The sequence below is a fragment of the Lineus longissimus genome, chromosome 2, assembly GCF_910592395.1.
Source record: "Lineus longissimus chromosome 2, tnLinLong1.2, whole genome shotgun sequence".
NCBI lineage: Eukaryota > Metazoa > Nemertea > Pilidiophora > Heteronemertea > Lineidae > Lineus > Lineus longissimus.
The window spans coordinates 5,697,349-5,714,921 of record NC_088309.1 but is presented as its reverse complement, the minus strand read 5'-3'; the positions used below and the strand labels follow the sequence as shown (position 1 = coordinate 5,714,921).

General features: G+C 41.6%; 1 protein-coding gene across 1 annotated transcript; it reads right to left on the bottom strand.

The window, feature by feature from the left end:
• Nucleotides 1-15: 15 nt before the first annotated feature.
• On the bottom strand, nucleotides 16-17,571 carry LOC135503444 (UPF0764 protein C16orf89 homolog). Its single transcript, XM_064797023.1, has 7 exons — nucleotides 17,257-17,571; nucleotides 3,534-3,867; nucleotides 2,551-2,662; nucleotides 1,994-2,138; nucleotides 1,299-1,416; nucleotides 1,037-1,101; nucleotides 16-816 (listed from the first exon to the last, which is right to left on the bottom strand). Exons 1-7 carry the CDS (start codon nucleotides 17,429-17,431, stop codon nucleotides 725-727), a joined length of 1,041 nt encoding a protein of 346 aa, XP_064653093.1. The 5' UTR covers nucleotides 17,432-17,571; the 3' UTR covers nucleotides 16-724.
• Between the last annotated feature and the right edge of the window lie 2 nt (nucleotides 17,572-17,573).

Genomic DNA, 17,573 nt, shown 5'->3' with positions numbered 1-17,573 from the left:
GAAAATTACAAGGTGTTCTCTTAGCAGAAAAATAATATATTTCATCTCTAAAATACATACAATGTGTTTTCCAGTTCCGACTCAATACTCACTTCTCATTTTTGTATTCGGGCATATCTCAAATCTATAACGATTTACGCCCCGCGGGGCAACAGGAATTTCGTGTCTGTATTCACGATTTCTACAGCTGAATTGATCAACCACATGCAGACTGTTGATGAGGAATTACTCATAATGTGTATTTAGTACAAAAGAATATGCTTGTCTGCTGTATACAATACTGTTGTTGGTAGAGAATAGAGAAGGCACCATACAGGGTCGTATCAACATGACAACCCAACATTGCCGTCCTGAATTTGGCCTTACCAGTAATGATTCCGCATTGGCGAGAGCGATGATGGTGGGTTAGTGGAGAGGTTTCGATATTGATGACTATTTTCTCCGATTGACGACTTCATGTCAATTTGATTGTTTCGTATTACTGTTCCAGGCCGCCAAACAATAAAGAGAGACAGTTTCATTGCAATCCTAACAACATGCATTGATGCAACCTCAATCTCGTTCTCGTTCCCGGATCAAGATCTTACCTCTCGACTACTGACTGCTGCGGGCATTTTAACTGTAATGTCGTAAATCTGATATATGAAGTATCAAGTTGATACACCCTATACTTTCATGTTCGATATTATTCTAAAGGAAAAGTTTGAGCAAATTCAAAGGATCACTATTGCCGGATGTGGAAGGTCTCTAATAGGTGGCGGGCGTATACGCCCAAACTGGACAAACCAAGACCAGAGGCGTGAGAAAGGCAATGACCTGAAAAATAGAACGTACATAGATGTATTATGCAAAAGATAGGTAGAGCGATCTAAATCGCTCTTTGCGGGGCGCTTGAGTTCGATTGACAGTTTACTAGAAATATCAATATTCACTTGAAAGTACGAAAGAATATTAGTGTTCGAGTTAACGCTGTTCATGTAACATGGCGAAATGAAGACTTTCGTGTTGCTTTGCCGTTCCTTCATCAGCTTCTTACCTCGCATAAGCCTTTCAACCAGCAGCTTCCGCATTCCTGCATTTGATCCAAAGAACCCTACATGCCTGAAACCAACAATAAAATGTTTTCGATTTATGACTGTTCCTGATCTTAACAGAAAGTCTGATCAATGTAAGAAAAGAATTAATCACAAATAACGTCCGGGCTCCGTGAGTAGAAAGGGTCAAACTTGATTTAGACAGAATGAACTGAATAACAGCCAAAGATTCAAAGGTACGGGTGCCTTGCACTGCAGACCTACCGCTTTTTTCTGGTTTCTTGTTCGGCAAAACATCCCGAGGGCGATTGGAAGGATATGATGAGACGCAACCAATCAGGCCGGAAGAATTCTTGGAAACCGAGGATTCCACAAACTGTCACTATAGAAATGGGTAATGATGAAAGAAATTGGTCAGACGATGAATGCCTCTAGTCTGCTTCAGGTTTAGATGTCCATGTTCTTTGGACTGCTGTGCGAAAACTTCTCGGCCTGCTTCTTCTGAATTGTTTTTATTTTAATGTAATTTTGCGGCCCAACACAATTCCAGTTGAATTTACATTGTATAAACGAGCTCGAGGTTTACTCACGCGCCGCGTTTGGTGCTCAAGGCCTTATTTTACGCCACGCGGCCAACGACCACAAAAGGCCATTGGCGTCAAACGCTCTCTATAAATCGCATAATATGTGTTGGTATGAGCCTTTATGGCATCCGCCGTCCATTGGAAATTTGAAATGTATAATTGAAATTGAAAATATTCAATCGTGTAATTGCATATACGTTCTGAATATAAATTTCAACATTGCCGTTGTACGTGTAGACAGATGTACTAAGTTTCAAATTTGCATGTAAAAGATACTGCACAACGACGTGGGTTTTTTCTGAACCTAAAAAATACGAACAGAGTACCCTTTAGGGGTGGATGCAGCAACGGATTCCCACAATATTTCTTTCTCACCATCTTCCATAAAGTAATCCCTTAGGGAGTGAGGGATTCCAGAATCGACCAGCGTGACTGCCTCGCCATAGGCCCTCGTACATCTCTCTCGCAAAAGAACCTCTAAAGAATTACCAGTAAGACGCTCGATTTTTTTCGTACAATTCTGAAAAAAATAAGCCTACAGTATAGTCATTGACGGAAAATGGTACCCGGTTTGAAATCATTTAAATCGGTTCCCAAGGCTCAGTTGGTCAAGCAGCGCAAGCAAATGTTGGCGTCACATCTGAACACTAACGCAATTTTTATTCTTAATGACTGAGCGCTAAAGCAATTTTTATTCAATAAAATGAAAGACAGTAGGGAAGACAAGCCTGGGCCCAGCTGCTTAGTCAGCGTTGGAGGCAAACGCCAGTGTATATCTCAACTACATGTATAAACGTTGTCTCGTTCAGTATTAAAATTTCATTTCCAACAGGAGCGCTAACGCCAACGTTGTACATGTAGCAACCGGCCGGTACTTGGTTGGCTGACACGGATCAAGGGCCTATATAGTGCTGGGTCCCAAAAATATTTACCTGCATTCCACAGTTTAGATAAAGAAGCTGGTGTGTCAGGTGATAACCATTTGTCGTCCCTTCGAGAAGGTATTGCTGGCATCCTGGACGTATCGTACACTTAGGCACTGGTCTGGAATATCAAGAATATACTGATACATGTAAGAAAGGGAGGACTTGGGCGTTGGATTTAGGTAGCCAGGAGAATAATGTTCATCGTCGCCACCACGCGCCGTCACTTGTTGCATCGCACTCGTTTTCACATGCCGTTCTACATGTACCAGTACATGTACCAGTGTACATGTACATGTACCGGGCCGTTCAAAATGTCCAATATAAGCGTTTCTACCTTTAGCTTTCCTTTAAATATTTTCCAGTCATTTAATCTTTTCTAGTTGGTCATCAGATATACCATCTGTTCCATCAGCGATCTTAGTCAAAATTCAAAAACGTTCGTTCATAAAACAATTAGGAAACAAGTATGATTAGATCACCATCTTTTTCGTCCTTCAAGAAAACATGTAGGGCCTAAAGCGTGCTTTTAATTTCTGTGCAAACCTTACAAGTTTTCATCGAATTATTGGTTGTTTCTTTGTTTATCATCACATCAAATTAAGAGAGAAATTGAAAAATGAAAACCCCAACGCTTACTTGAGTGTGGTGCAATATTAATCAGCTTTAGCTAGATATTATAGTGACGTTGCTATGGTTTCATTTAATTTGTAAATTAAGGTTGCCTTGGCAACAGGATATTGAACTCTTATGCAATCATTGGCAATGAAACATTAATTCATTTTGTAATGATAAATGGTGTTTATTTTGTTGGGAAATTAAGATGTCCAACGTTGGAAGAACAAACAGCTGATTTTTTTTATTCTTCTGCCCAAACTCTTAGAAATAAAGGTTTTGAGCTTTAAAAACGTTTAATGGTTTTTTTACCTTAAAACCATCTGTTAACCGAAAAACCTCTACGTGCTGCACGGAGTCATGTTTTCCACACCTACCTTTGGCTTTTTGGAAACCTCGCTCTGCCAAACATATCCATGAAACATCGGTCACCGCGTGGTTCGTCGTAGTTATGGACCAGCTTCTTCAGTACCTCGGGCACAAACTGGGGTACACTGTCTAGCGCAACATGTCGGATGCTATAACTGGAGTTCCACGCTTTGCCGAGGATGGGGTCGAATTGTTTGAAATAGTCCGTGTCGCCGAGGTTCTGTATGACCAAGTCGCTGATTCGCTCCATCTCAGCAACAAGCGACGTCACTTCAACTCGGAGCATAAGCGGAAGCGAGACAGAACCAAGGAGGGCATTTTGTAAGATGTCAGCAAGTTGACCTGAAATAGACAAAATTTGTAAACCATACAAAAGTGCACAGACAGCACGGCCATGAGCACATACGGGAGTTTTGATTGGTCAAAACCTGTCGAATACCTACATGATTTCTGCTCGAGGAAAGTTGCAAATGTTAAGTGAAGTGGCTTGATTGGCCAACCACACCCGTCCATCGTAAATTCTTACTCGACTGATTTACACTCGTCTGCGTCACGGGGATGCATTAGGGAAAGCATGCCTTGTTATTTCCGCTTCACGGAAGTAATATCCTGGACTTTTTCCTCCTCCAACTGGCCATTAGAGGTCAATTAGAGTCTGTGAGGAAACTTATGTTTACTCCTCTGATGCCGAGGAACATGTCCTAATGATAATGCAGCCAAAGCGACAGCTGTTTATTTCATTGTGGCAAATCTGTAGCATTTCACTGATGCTCTGAAATTATGGTTGGCGTTTCATCACAGCAGCTAAATCGGTAAGCTAATAGTTGCGGTCACTATTAACCATTACGCGAGGAAAAGGTGGCAGATTCATAAAAGGCTTTATGTGTTGTGCCAACTTTTAAGTTAGTATTAACCACTTTCATTTGCTTCCACGACGTTCAGGGGTGCCGGTCACGTCTTTTTTATGAAGATTCTTGGCATGGCTGGCGAAAGCCTCTCGACTAGTTTCGCTGAGTTGTTGCTGGAACCCGCAATCTAACAATCGTTGATCATGCATCAATCCAGAAATTCTTCTTTTCTCCTGATCATGCTTGATGAAGCCGCAAATGCAGAGTGATAATGACTTGTATAGAAATGTGCTCCCATCTGTGTGATCACACAGTCATCTGCGTGCTCTCGCAGTCAGTCCAATGTTTCAGTGATGAGGTCTGGCTAAATCAAGACTTGTCCTAACCCACAGGATATTAGTCCCGTGCTCTCGAGCGCAACCGATCGATGATATCGCACGGAAAACGATGCACGGTAAAAGTGACATGAAGAGTCTGCAGCGCGACATTTTTCCATCATATTATGCTATTCACAAATATTACCAATAACCAGCTGGGAGGCAAGTGAAGAACTAACTTATTTCTGACAGTTAAAAGTAGTTGACCTGATTTTCTGGTTACTAAATGCCAGTGTATCTGGTTTAAAGCCCTTTTTGATTTGACCCGCAGCCTATCCTTCTATACAAGTGATACGTGAAGAAACCGACCAATGCCTGGCCTGAATGTCAATTTGATACTCACACATATCACATCACCACATTTTTGTCTAGTTTTTCGGACATCGTTAATTGGTAACCCGAACATACGTTTCATTAAGACTGAACATTGACTGAATTGTTAGTGTTGTTTTGATGAATTTGTATTCCTTTGCGGCCGTAGGTACTGAAAGTCCGAGATTCCCAGCAATTATTCTCAACTTGAATTAGTTATCTCAATATTACGGTCATGTCATCACAATTGTGCTCGTGTACTGTTAACACGAAATATGCAACATCACATATCATATTGCATCCACATCGACATCGAATAAAAAATAACGTTTGTGTGCATGTACATGTTTCGGCGATATAGTCACGTGCGGCACACTTCACATGTAAAGTGAATTTCGCACGTCCAGCTTTTCAGCCTTCTGCACATTTTTGAAAAGTCCATTCGTTTCATTTTGACATTTCGTTTCAATCCTTCCGGGTTTCTTCAGTTACCATTACATCAGTATTCCAAACGTCCATCTATTAGACGGTGTCAATACGTTTCCAGTGGATGTCTTGACCAAACGATAACACGGGACATCACCGAGCGAAATAGCCACTTCAGAATACAAATAAAGTTAATCTCGTCATTGTCGTGATGGAAGACTGTTAATTGGATCTTCTTTCCCACAAATGGACATCAGTGGAAAGATGATATCTCTAACTGTATAAAGAGATGTTTGTCCTGTCATGTGCTGGTTGTTTCGTCGTTGTTGTAAACCAGGTCATGAACCAAACCTCCATTGAGATGAGGTGGATGCAAATGTTGTCTCTCTGTCACGGCTTTGCAACCCGAACGTTTTCGCTATGGAGAACGTTGAATACTATACGCTCACATGAACTGAATATAGTCATACTACAAACATTGATAATAAATCAAAGCGAAAAGTGACATCGCGAATCGTTCAGAATTAATTGTGACACGGTGCACGTGACAGTGTGAACTGTTTGTAAACATGGCTTCACTCGGCCACCCTTTATGTCATTTCATGTCATGTTTTCTTGGTCAGAACAATAAAAGAACGTGACAAGTGACATGTGGACGGGGGGGGGGCTTTAACACTGACAATGGCGACGTGAATCCAGGGTAAACACACTGTAACACGTTTGGGTGTTTCTGTTTCCGAGTGCTGCCGCTCACTGTTTAAGAACACTAAAAGATAGTGTTTCCCCAAATCATGATCTGTAAGGAAACATTGATATATCGTACGATCAAAAACGTTACGATAAAGTGTAGTTTCTGGATGGGAAGCGATATGGCTGAAAACGATACACGTATAGCTAAGCCTGATTTATAGAACAGAGCGGTTTAACTTTGAATAGTTTTGGTAGAATTTGCGTGATGTTCGTCATGTTTATCCACAAACATCAAAGAAAGTGCATGGCCGTTTTCTGCTTCCATTCTCCGCTAGATTGAACCGTGTCTCTCTGATCACCTCACGGACTTATTTCCCAATTAACACATTATAGTACCACTAGTAAATGACCCGGAGATATCTCTTGCTTCAAGTACCTTTTTTTCAGTTGTTCAATGGCGTGGGCTTCAATCCCGTATCATTACGGAACCAACGTGCGTAAGATTGTTATCACCACCGCCGTATTCTTTCCACAAGCCGTGAGCGCGGTAACCTCGCCACGGACACAGTCTTATTTATCATTGGAATCTATGTTAAATAACATACATCACGCGATGAAATCGTCTGTGGGATGAGGTTGTTTTTTTTCAAATACTGTTTTCAACAGCTGCATCACTCATTGCTCTGATTGTATTTTCTTGTTGGTTTGGTTCTCGACGATAGATGCAGTGATAGTCGGGACAGTGATTGAAGATGATACAATTCTTTGATATCTTGTCCCTTGAGGTCGTCTGCTCAATAGGACAGAGGAATGGCAGATTTCCGCTGGCCTTCACGAAAACAGTAAACATCCAAACATCCCCCATGCAGATGGCGCTTTCACATACCATCATCTGCTTGATTCAACGTTCTGATTATGAGGATTTGAGTCATAAAAAATATTCAAAATCTCCCTTGCATCGATTTAACGATTGATTAGAGCCTTTTTGGTCACACTCCTAATATTCATCAGTATAAAACAACTACAGTTAAAACAACTAGTTTCACAGTCGTCGCAATAGGAACGACCAGAGGATTTGCGCGGGTAACTGCTGTGGACTCTGCCAATTAGAAAGCTGCCCTTGTCTATTTCAAATAAATTCAGGTACATGTAATGTATATTTTTTAGCATGCAGTCAGCAAGCTAATGGTAACGATGATGCCGTCGTTAATATGGGTCGTTTTATCGCCTTGATTTCTTCCCCCGGTCATCATTCACCTGAATAGGATGGGGAGCACCGCGATCATTTCCTCGAAGAGACTACTTCGGGTGATTTTACCACGACCCGGAAGGCTTTCGTGGGATATAGTGAGAAACGAGGATAAACCGCGTCAGGAAAGTCGGTAAAAGAAAGTTGGAAGCATCATTATTAAACGAAGAATTTTCTAAGAACGCCTGCCTACGCTGATGAAATAAGAATACGTCCTCCCCGGAAAATGTCATACACCCAACACAAACCGGGAAATTGGCCGTAGACACAATGCTCTGTAAGATTTTGGTCCCGGCCACTTCCTCCAGTGAGACACTATCGGTACGTCAGTATTAGTGTTACTCGTACATGTAAAGGCGCGTGTCATGATTGTCTTTCATGTATATCCGATACATGTTCAAGTACATGTCACCTGTATCACTTGTTCCACCGAAGTCAATAAACCTGTCCAGAGGGTAATACTAGTAACCGCGGGTTCTCCACGAGCTGCCTTCTTATCCGGCAAAATATTGGCTCATCTCTCTAAAGTAACCGGCGAATACACGAAGGCGAGAAAAGTAAACCGTGACACAGCTCGGTTCTTTAGTCACGTAACTCCGAGGATGATTGGTAGATGAAGCCCTTGAAGGTTATGTTTCCTCACACAGTTCGTGACACTCTTTCCTATAGGGTGCATTAGTCCCGTTTTGGAGGCCAATTTGTGACACCCATCTCACGTTTTTCAGGAAGCTTGGTGCCTCTCAAGAAGACACGGACTTCTTTTCGTAGGCAACCGTTATCAGGGCAAAAGCGTTTTCGATCAATGCCTCTACCTAACCCCTTATGAGCTTATGCGCAAAATTATCATCGGGCGCTGATAAAATGACAGGATAAGGGACCCACGCAATCTGCTTTATATATGGTATCATGCACGTTCAGTGTCATAACAATGTTCATGGACGACATCATATTCCTGTCACATGATTTCTTGATCAGTTGTCGAATGAAAAACAAGAGTAGGGGTCACTCAGGGGTATATACATTTGTACCAAATTTGAGATCTCTGGCTAAAGCGGGTACAAAACGTGTCGCCATTGTCTAACGGCAGTGCCGCCGACAGACTTTGACTTTGAACTCGGTGATCTTGAAAAGTAAGTCAAATCAAAAACCCGGAGGATATGTGATGTAGCATTGCTAGAAGTACCTTCCATATTTTTTTTCAAATTTTTTTGACCAGTATTAAGTTGGAGTTCAATAGCTTCAGCGGTTACGAAACGTGCCACCCATGTCTAACGACGGACGACGACGGCCGTCGGACACTGCGTCATTGTAAAGGCTCACAGGTGAGCCAAAAATGGGCTGATTATCACTGCTGTACATTGGACAGTGAATAAATTAACACCAGTGAAGGTGCTGACAGACTGATGCATGGCGTCAGCGTTTTATGTTGTTAATTTCCACCACGCTGCGTTATTTATACGCACTGGTGCAGAAAAACAAATCAAAACGCCATTCTGTCGCCACCTTTACTCATTTCTGGTGCTAATTTATTCACTGTCCAATGAACAGCAGTGTTAATCAGTCAATGATCAGCTGATAGCTAATCATAACCAATTTATGCAACCATCTAATAGCCAAGCTAATTTAAAATCGACAAAGAATAAACTTTAGAGCATTTTCAGAATTTATGTCACCTGAAAAAATTATCTGTTAATTTGGCAATTCTCAATCCATGCAAGAAAAGACAGATTGCAAATACGCATGCGCCAAATAATTTCCCACTTTTGCCCTCTATAAACACCTCGTTGTCCGCTTGGTCTGCCCGGAAACCTAGCCATGCTTATGATCCGTGCCACAGAGGTGAGGTGAAAAATAAAACAGTTCAAAAAGAGTTCTCAAATTTTTTATTACTGTACATTTCGGATTCCGACAATTATTCTATCATCTCTTACCCACATTTATTTTGATACTCACTGTACACTTTAAGTTTATTATACATCAAAGTATGGTAATGATTATAATTTTACCCTGAGTACCTAAGTCGAGAACTTGTCCATATTGCCCCTGTAAATGGATTTACTCGTCTTTATCACTATCGAAGGCGACTCCACTAGGACCCGCTTATGACAGGTGTATCAATACTTTTAAGTGGAACGAACCTGTCATCCTTCTGAGTCAACAGTCTTAAGTGTCTTTTAGCATTCAGAACAGGTGATTTCGTACTTTATTGGCCCTAAATCAAGTGGCGTGCAATACCCTCTTTACGTAGAGAACTGATTTGATGAGGTTGGCATATTACTACCTTAAGGGGGCTCACTCTATAAGATACTATCATTCAATCTTTATCAATGTTCAATGAAATTACTCGGTAGGAAGATATATTATGACAACGATCAGGTATTTTATGGCAGGGACTTTAGAAAAACGAGTTACAGAAGTTCTTGAGCTGAACCTTCCGGACATGTAAAAAGGCATAACGAAGAACTCCACATTTTGTTGAACTCCACCTATTGGGTATTGCCCTTGCATCTAGTCTCTTCATCCCTATTCCTCTTCCCTTGATATTTTGACGGATACGGTACAACACTAAACTGCAGTATTTTCTTGAACATAATAACAGTTAAAGTTCAATAGTCAAGGTGAACATGTAACCGCTAACTCCCCTCTCGCTTGCACCTTGAATACGATCATCCTGGGATAACCTATATTCTATGCTCCCTGACTCTGTGGTCGAAGATGTATTGTTGGCTCCTGGTGAGGAACTACCAACTGGATCTTTAGGGCCTCTACGACAGCAGACAGCCGCATGCGGGCAGTTGCGTTTCATCAATGTCACAAGTGCGGTCCTAAATTGTTTATTCAACAAGCCATAAATCAAGGGGTTCAGGAACTGTTGGGTGGTAAACACCAGTGAACTGGCAAGTTTCAGTATACTGAACAGTTGCAGATCCACAATTTCTACTGGAATTCTGGATTCAGTTATTCGGACAAATACATAGAAGGCGTAGGCTATATTGAATACTGTGGTGACGATCCCTACAGTTCGAGCTATATCTTTCTGCCGCTTGAGTCCGTGTGCACTCGCCGAGTTCGAAATACCAGGATGCACCCTCATGGCTCCACGTACAAGCCGCACATAAAATACTGTAGTTATAATCGTGCACGGGTAGTAAAAAAGGACACCAATGAAAACAGTATACCAGAAGGCAAAACCAAATGTCCTTCCGACAACCCAATCCAACTCGCAAATCCCGGTGGAGGGGTCAAGGACATGACCGTTCCAACCAAACAATGGCGGACATGAAATCGCCAAGGAATATATCCAACTCGCGAGTATTACCAGCTTGTATCTTCTGTAAATCCACGACGTTTTATAGCTGAGAGGCAAACAGCAAGCTGTGTAACGATCCCTGCTGATAAGGGTATAAGTGATGAGTGACTGAGCTGCTATGACATACGTCAGGAATCCGTAGGCTTGACATGTCCACGTGCCGCCGACCCACTTCCCTGTTATCCAGGAGGAAATTGATAATGGCGAGACGAGAAGAGCAAATATGGAATCCCCACAGGCTACACTGGCTACATAAAACATACTAGGAGTGTGGAGTTTTTTAGATCGGTACACCACATACAGGAGTAACATATTCTCGACTCCAGCTATGACGTTGGCGATGATGTGATAGGCTGTCACCAAAAAAATGATTTGCGGGAAGTAGGTGGCCCCTGTTATGTTCAGCAGAAAATTGGATGTTTTATTCATTGTCCTTTGTATCATGAATAAACGAAGACTAGGCCGCAGTAGTCCGAGACCAGTAGTGTCTCTTGTCAGCTGGAGCACTGATTTCCGTCGGAAGCGACATACACGTATAGACCACACTTCAGAGTCAGGTTTGACCGGTGAACCATGCACGCAGTTCCTTAGAATCAATGTTATCAAATATCTTTCGGGGGACCTCCACCTTGCGGATCTATCCAGTGGTAGTGCAGTGTAACCCTGTCCGAATGAAAGGCGTCTCCATCAGTCGTGGTGGTAAATTCCGTCTCCTTATTAATCCTGGTCGTGGGGAAGCGAGACCTTTACGTCAATCCTTATTGGAAGAAAGACATCTGGTGCAATCTGCCAGCTCAATCCTCACTGGAATTAAGACTACACTTCAGCACCGCCAGACGGAAAAAAGTTCACTTTTAATCCTAGATAGAAGTATAGGCTTCTGCTTTAAGGGTTGACCATAATACCACCAATTGACTCCAACTTGAAATCCTATATCAATTAGATCTCCTTCAATATGATGTGAATGCCCATTCAAAACCTAGGAGGCTGTTCTCTTGAAAACAAACAACAATGTCCCACCCAAGGATTGAAATTGGCATTTACTTCGTTCTGACAGAGTTCTAATTGCTTTATGATTTCAAGTCCTAACCGAAATGGTGGTGCCTGGGGTCAACCCTTACATCCCGATGAGAAGTAAACTTGAGCAGTTAACATATCAAGTCAAATTTGTGTAAGTATCTGCACCACGCGATGTCGACAATGTATCAGTGTACACATAATGCTGATGACCCATCCTACATGTAACAATTCATTATATAACATTTTATCGGCTAATTACGTGCGGTTGACACTTAGTATCACATAAACATTGATGACGGGTTATAATTCACTGGATCGTCCCCCGATATTGGCATGAATGATAATATACTGCACAAGCTGTATCAGTTTTCTCCGGAATTTTACCGACCTGACAGAAAATTAGTATTGTCAGATTGACTACAGTCGAAAATTTGGTAAACATTGAATTTTGCTTGTGATGATGTCAGAACCATTGATTGTTTTAAGCCACGCGTGTGGAAGACGACAAATAAAATGTCGGCCGGTGATGGCAGTCACGGAACGACGTCATCAAAATGCAGGAGTGCGCAGGAGTTGAGCGGGTCGTCTCAGCCAATTTCCTGACGCAGGGTTGGACCAGAGCCAAATAAATCTATTTGAAAGACTCAGGTTAATGGAGCGATCGACCAACCAAATATCACGACATCTCGCAGGGAGGCTGGTGTCTTTTTCCGATGCATTTATACCTGGCATCCATTCCAAACCAGAATCAATTGTAAAAAGAACTCAGTTTAATTACATGCGAATGTTACCTTAGCTGTATAATTACAACTCCTTACGGATCGTAGATTTGAATAACCGACTGAGGTAGTTTGGTGGAGAATAAAGGACGTAAGAAGTTGAAAACGCTGATACCATTCATATCATATTCCGCAAGCCTGCAATCCTCCTAGTTACAGTTTTAACAAATTTAATGATCTTGTGGGTGGGTTCGTGAAGCACATTCGTATGAAGTAGATGTCACGCGAACTACGAATGAAAAGGAGCAAGCCAGAAGAGCCTTCTCAAGAAATACCTGCTGACTGCGTGCTGGATTTTGTTAATGTTGTTCGAGTCTCTTAGGTAACCCTTGGTCCAATAACCACCCAGAAAAAATGCGACTAATAGACCGAGTTGGATTCTCAATATCATCTTACGGTGCAAGGCAATTCAGCGGAGAAACTCAGTCACGCGTTTTTGCCGAAGAAACAGCCCACGGAGCAATCAACAACAAGACCATTGGAAGGAAAGGACGTGGATGGTTTGCAAGGTAAAAAAGCCATCTCGGCGTTCTTAAAACGTGCTTCCTTGGGGGCAACCTTTTGTTCTCTTTGACTCTCTTTTTTCACTTTACATTTCTAAAAGGAAGAGAGTTCGGTTTACCTTTTCCTTTTGCACTTTTTAAGCAGCATCGACAAGGGCAATGGAGGTTTAATTGCTTGAAATTGGTCGCGGATTTTTTGTTTCATCCTAATTACAGTTACTTAAAACACTTGAATTCTCTGCTGTTTTTATTGGATCACTGACCAAAGATGTGAGCACTTTCGATCCATCTGATTTTGATTTTGATGCAAAATTTTAGCATTTCTGTTGGTCCGGCGGGCAGGAACTAAGTCAATGAGAAATGCCTTCGGGAAATGAGGTCTCGTGCTGATTCTATAGGTTGAATTGACATTATCGCTCGCTTCTCAGGCTACTCAATCTAGAAAAGCTTCTGGTGACAATTAGGCGTTATTCTATTACGTTCAACCAGATTCTGTTCACTCCATTTACATGTATTCTGCCAACAAATACGATGAGGCCCTATAACCACTTAATATCCACAAGAATTCTATACACTCCGGACGAAATCAAGCCGCATCGGAAGCCTAAGGAATTCCGGCATGGACGAATAAATTGATCCAATATTTCCCCCTTTCCGTGCCCCTGCATCCTCAAGGGAATGGAAGATCTCTCGACACCACACCTCTGCACTTCCTGTAATTCATAATTAAGCGGCCATTAATGACACAGTCTGACCGGAATCGCTGTGACCAAGGCATTTGGGATGTGATACACTCTTAGAAATAAAGGTTTTTGAGCGTCTATGATCGGCCAACACAAATATTATCCTGAGATTCAGGCTATTGATACTCCTACCTCGTATACAAAATAAAACTGATATCGAGAGGCGTAGTACACTGTATATTGAAAACCACTACTGCGGTGCCAGGATGCACAAATACATGAATGTACCCGGTCACTGTGAGGTTTTTTGGTAAAATGAAAAACCGCAGATGGCTTTTGTGATTGTGAAAATCATCTAAAGATTTTTAATTTTTCTGTAAAGCCTCCCTACATGCTGAAAAACATTTATTTCTAAGAGTTTATAGAGATATCATTTGGCTTTATCGTTACGAAAACCTATAATAATTGGGGTCCGGTTCATACTGTGTGCCCCCACCAGACTTAAACATGTCTACACTGTTGAACACTGCGCGTGTCGTGCCTCTTTTTTTCCGTTGAAACCAAAAAGTGATGAGATGAAATGACCGGTCATGATGTGGTTCACTGTCTTTTGAGATGGTCCCAAAGCTATTAATGAAGGAAAAAAGAAGTAGATACTTATCACAGGGCGGGAGAATAACCATATGTTAATCAATATAATCACCACCGCGCTCAACCAAACTTGAGATAACTGTGTAATGATTTTATATTGATGATAACAAGTTGACATACATGTACATGTAATCAATTTTATTTCCAACTTATTGTAGTGAGTTTATGGCGAAAATGAGTTTTGCTGGCAAATAGATTTTGACCGCTTGGTCTTCAGCGGTTGGCCCATTTTGATATTAAATACCTTGAAGTTCGAGATATTCTCAGTAGTACCTGTAGTTCGCACTCGACAGTCCAAAAAACGCCGCCGAAATATTATGTAACATTTTCGAATGGACTATACAGTAGTACATGTAGTTGATTTTGTGGATTGGTTGAAAGATTGAATGTTACGTAAACTTCGTTTCTGGACACTGAACCGAGAGTGAGAATCGTCGTCGTAATTTTTTCTTTTTCTTTTCATTTGATGAACATGTTCCGCGATAACCGTTGCTGGTGGGTGTGATTAAATGTGACACAGGGATGTCAGCTAACTGTAAAGACCTTTGCATAGTTAATAAAGGGATCAGCATCCACTACGAATTGCCGTATATTGGCTATTCACAGCGGAAAGTCGGAAAGTGTTGTCAACATTTGTCACATTGTGAAGTAAATGAAGCACGGGTAATGAACGTTACTTCTTTTTACTTCATTGTGGAATGTGGCGATTGGCGCGGTTACATTTTTTGACATTAGGCATGTTTCACTGCCGGGTTTCATTAGGCAGTTTAGCCTTACAAACGTACTTCGAACGTATATGAGCCAAGTATTTAGGTCCGTATAAATCGCCGGACAAATCGTCTATCACATGCCGAGTAACTGCGTTTTGGTTCACCACATACGGATATATCAGTCAGGATCCGTTGGATTTATGTACATATTGAGACTAGCCGTTCGGACCTCGCCACTGCGTTTTCCGCCATGTATCCTAACCCTCAATAATTCAATAATGACCTTTAATTCCGGACGCGAGGCTCAGTCATTGTCAGTTAGTGCCATGAGCGAACATGTGATCGTCCATGATCAAACCAACTGTTCCACTGCAATATTGTAATTACCAATCCAGGGATCCAAATCATCGGGATAACAAAAAAGATGCCATGACTTTGACCATCTGTCTCAGAGGCAGAGTAATCCCTTGTTTTTTTTACTGACAATTGCAATGGACAAAACAGTGATACACCTTTGCTCCCCGATAATCCTTCATTCGCAGATGTTTTGGTCAGATAACGGCAATTCTCTATCATGTTGGTTACACCGCGCGGATAAGTCGCGATAGAAACGTAGGATAAATCAAAAACACAGATGAACCACAGTTGCCCCTGCAGTTGACAAGGCTTTGGTGCGGGCGACTGCGCTCTCAAAGCAGTATATCAGGTCTTGTGCTATAGGAGGGTAAAATCGCCTTGACCGCCAAGGTTTTTGCATCTCAATTCTCATCAAGATATAGGCTTACCCCGGCCTCGTTTAAAGGGAGTATAGACCATGAGGTTCAGGATAGGGGAAACTACATGTAGGCCATCTGCATGGAAAAGACCATTCCCGAGAATAAACTCAATATCTGAACTTAGCCAGTCGTACCGAAATGAAATATTTACAAGCAATGCTCGAGAAACCTCAGATAAATTAGATGTTGTGGTCAGATAGCTGAAACACTAAAAGGAAAACTGTGTTTATGGAAATGCTGACCACTTAAAATTCTTTTACCATGTGTGCAGACTTCCTGAGCTGATTCCGAAATATCCACCTGGTGGATACAGTTCCTGCTCGCATTTCTAGCCGACGGTGTCATTATACTACGTGTCAAGAAAAACGATATGTACTTTTGCTACTTAGTTTCTTCATAATTTAACATTCTTCTGCAGATGATGTACAAGATACGACAGTTTTTTTGGAGCGAGATTTATTGCTCCCTCCAAAAACTGAGTGGCCACTCATGGCTTTAGTGGCTCGGTCTCTCGGCTAGGGGTCAAGAGGTATCAGAAAAAAAACAACCAAGGAGTCCTATTTTAAAGTATCTAAATATCATGTTTGTCATGTCCATATTTAATTTACGTTACTTCTCGAGATCTGTAACCATTTTATTGTGAAACCGTTTTGACTGAGCGAATACCGCTTGTGAGTTTCCTATACATATATAAAGTATATGTGTCCTTATCAAGAGCTGCAGTCGATACGATAATCAATGCCATCATGCCGATCTACCGTCGTTGTGCGTATACAGGTATGTCTCAATCCTTGACTTTAGGATTGACCGCATTCACTGCCGGTAATTCGGCATGGCAAAAATGCCATGGGAAAGTCAATAGCTATGATTGAAAAGAGTATTTAGCCCTTCAATGGGGTACTTGCTATATAACGGGAAGGAAGCAGCCATTGACCATCTTTGCTATCTAGCGTGGTCAATTCCCCGGTGTTCGATCAAAGACAAAAATATTTCATTCGTACGCGATATATATATCGCGCACGGATCTTCCTGCGTGTTATAACACAACAAGTAAGTTACATGCAACCGATTCCGATTGGGCCTAAAATAATAAGTTGTCCTTCTAGCTTGTGCACTATGTCCACATTACAACCGAGAATTTGGACATTGGAATGCTCTTCTTGTTGATATATAGCAGGGGCTTATGGCGCGCTTGTACACAGTGTAATGGCAGTAGTAAAAGAAAACCAGTTAGAAAGGAACCCAGGACAAATGGAAGAAAACCCATGTTAAAAGGTTCCATTCTGATATCATAAAAATGTATATCCAGTTTTTTTCTCTATGGACATGAGAAAAGAAGTTAATAAGTGAAAAAAATCGATGCTAATGATCACAATCTGATGAGCGATTCTTCTTACCTTGAGCCACGCGTATTCCAAAGAGTCCGTCTACGTTGATATCCTTGGCGTCACTTTGGAAGAAGTCAAGAACTTTCTGAATGGCGTGAAGGACATCTTTTATTGCACCTCGGTCAAACTTTGTGGGAGCGCAGGTCACCAAGAGACAAGCCAGGCACAGTAACTTTACCAACATGGCTAGCCACCGCAAAGAACAGCTGTCCGAACACTTGTCCCTTTCCCCGATATACAATCAAACAGTTCAATGTAACTAGTTACACTGATAATGAAATCGGATTTCATTTTGTGGGGGCCCGATTTTCGTTGATATACATGTA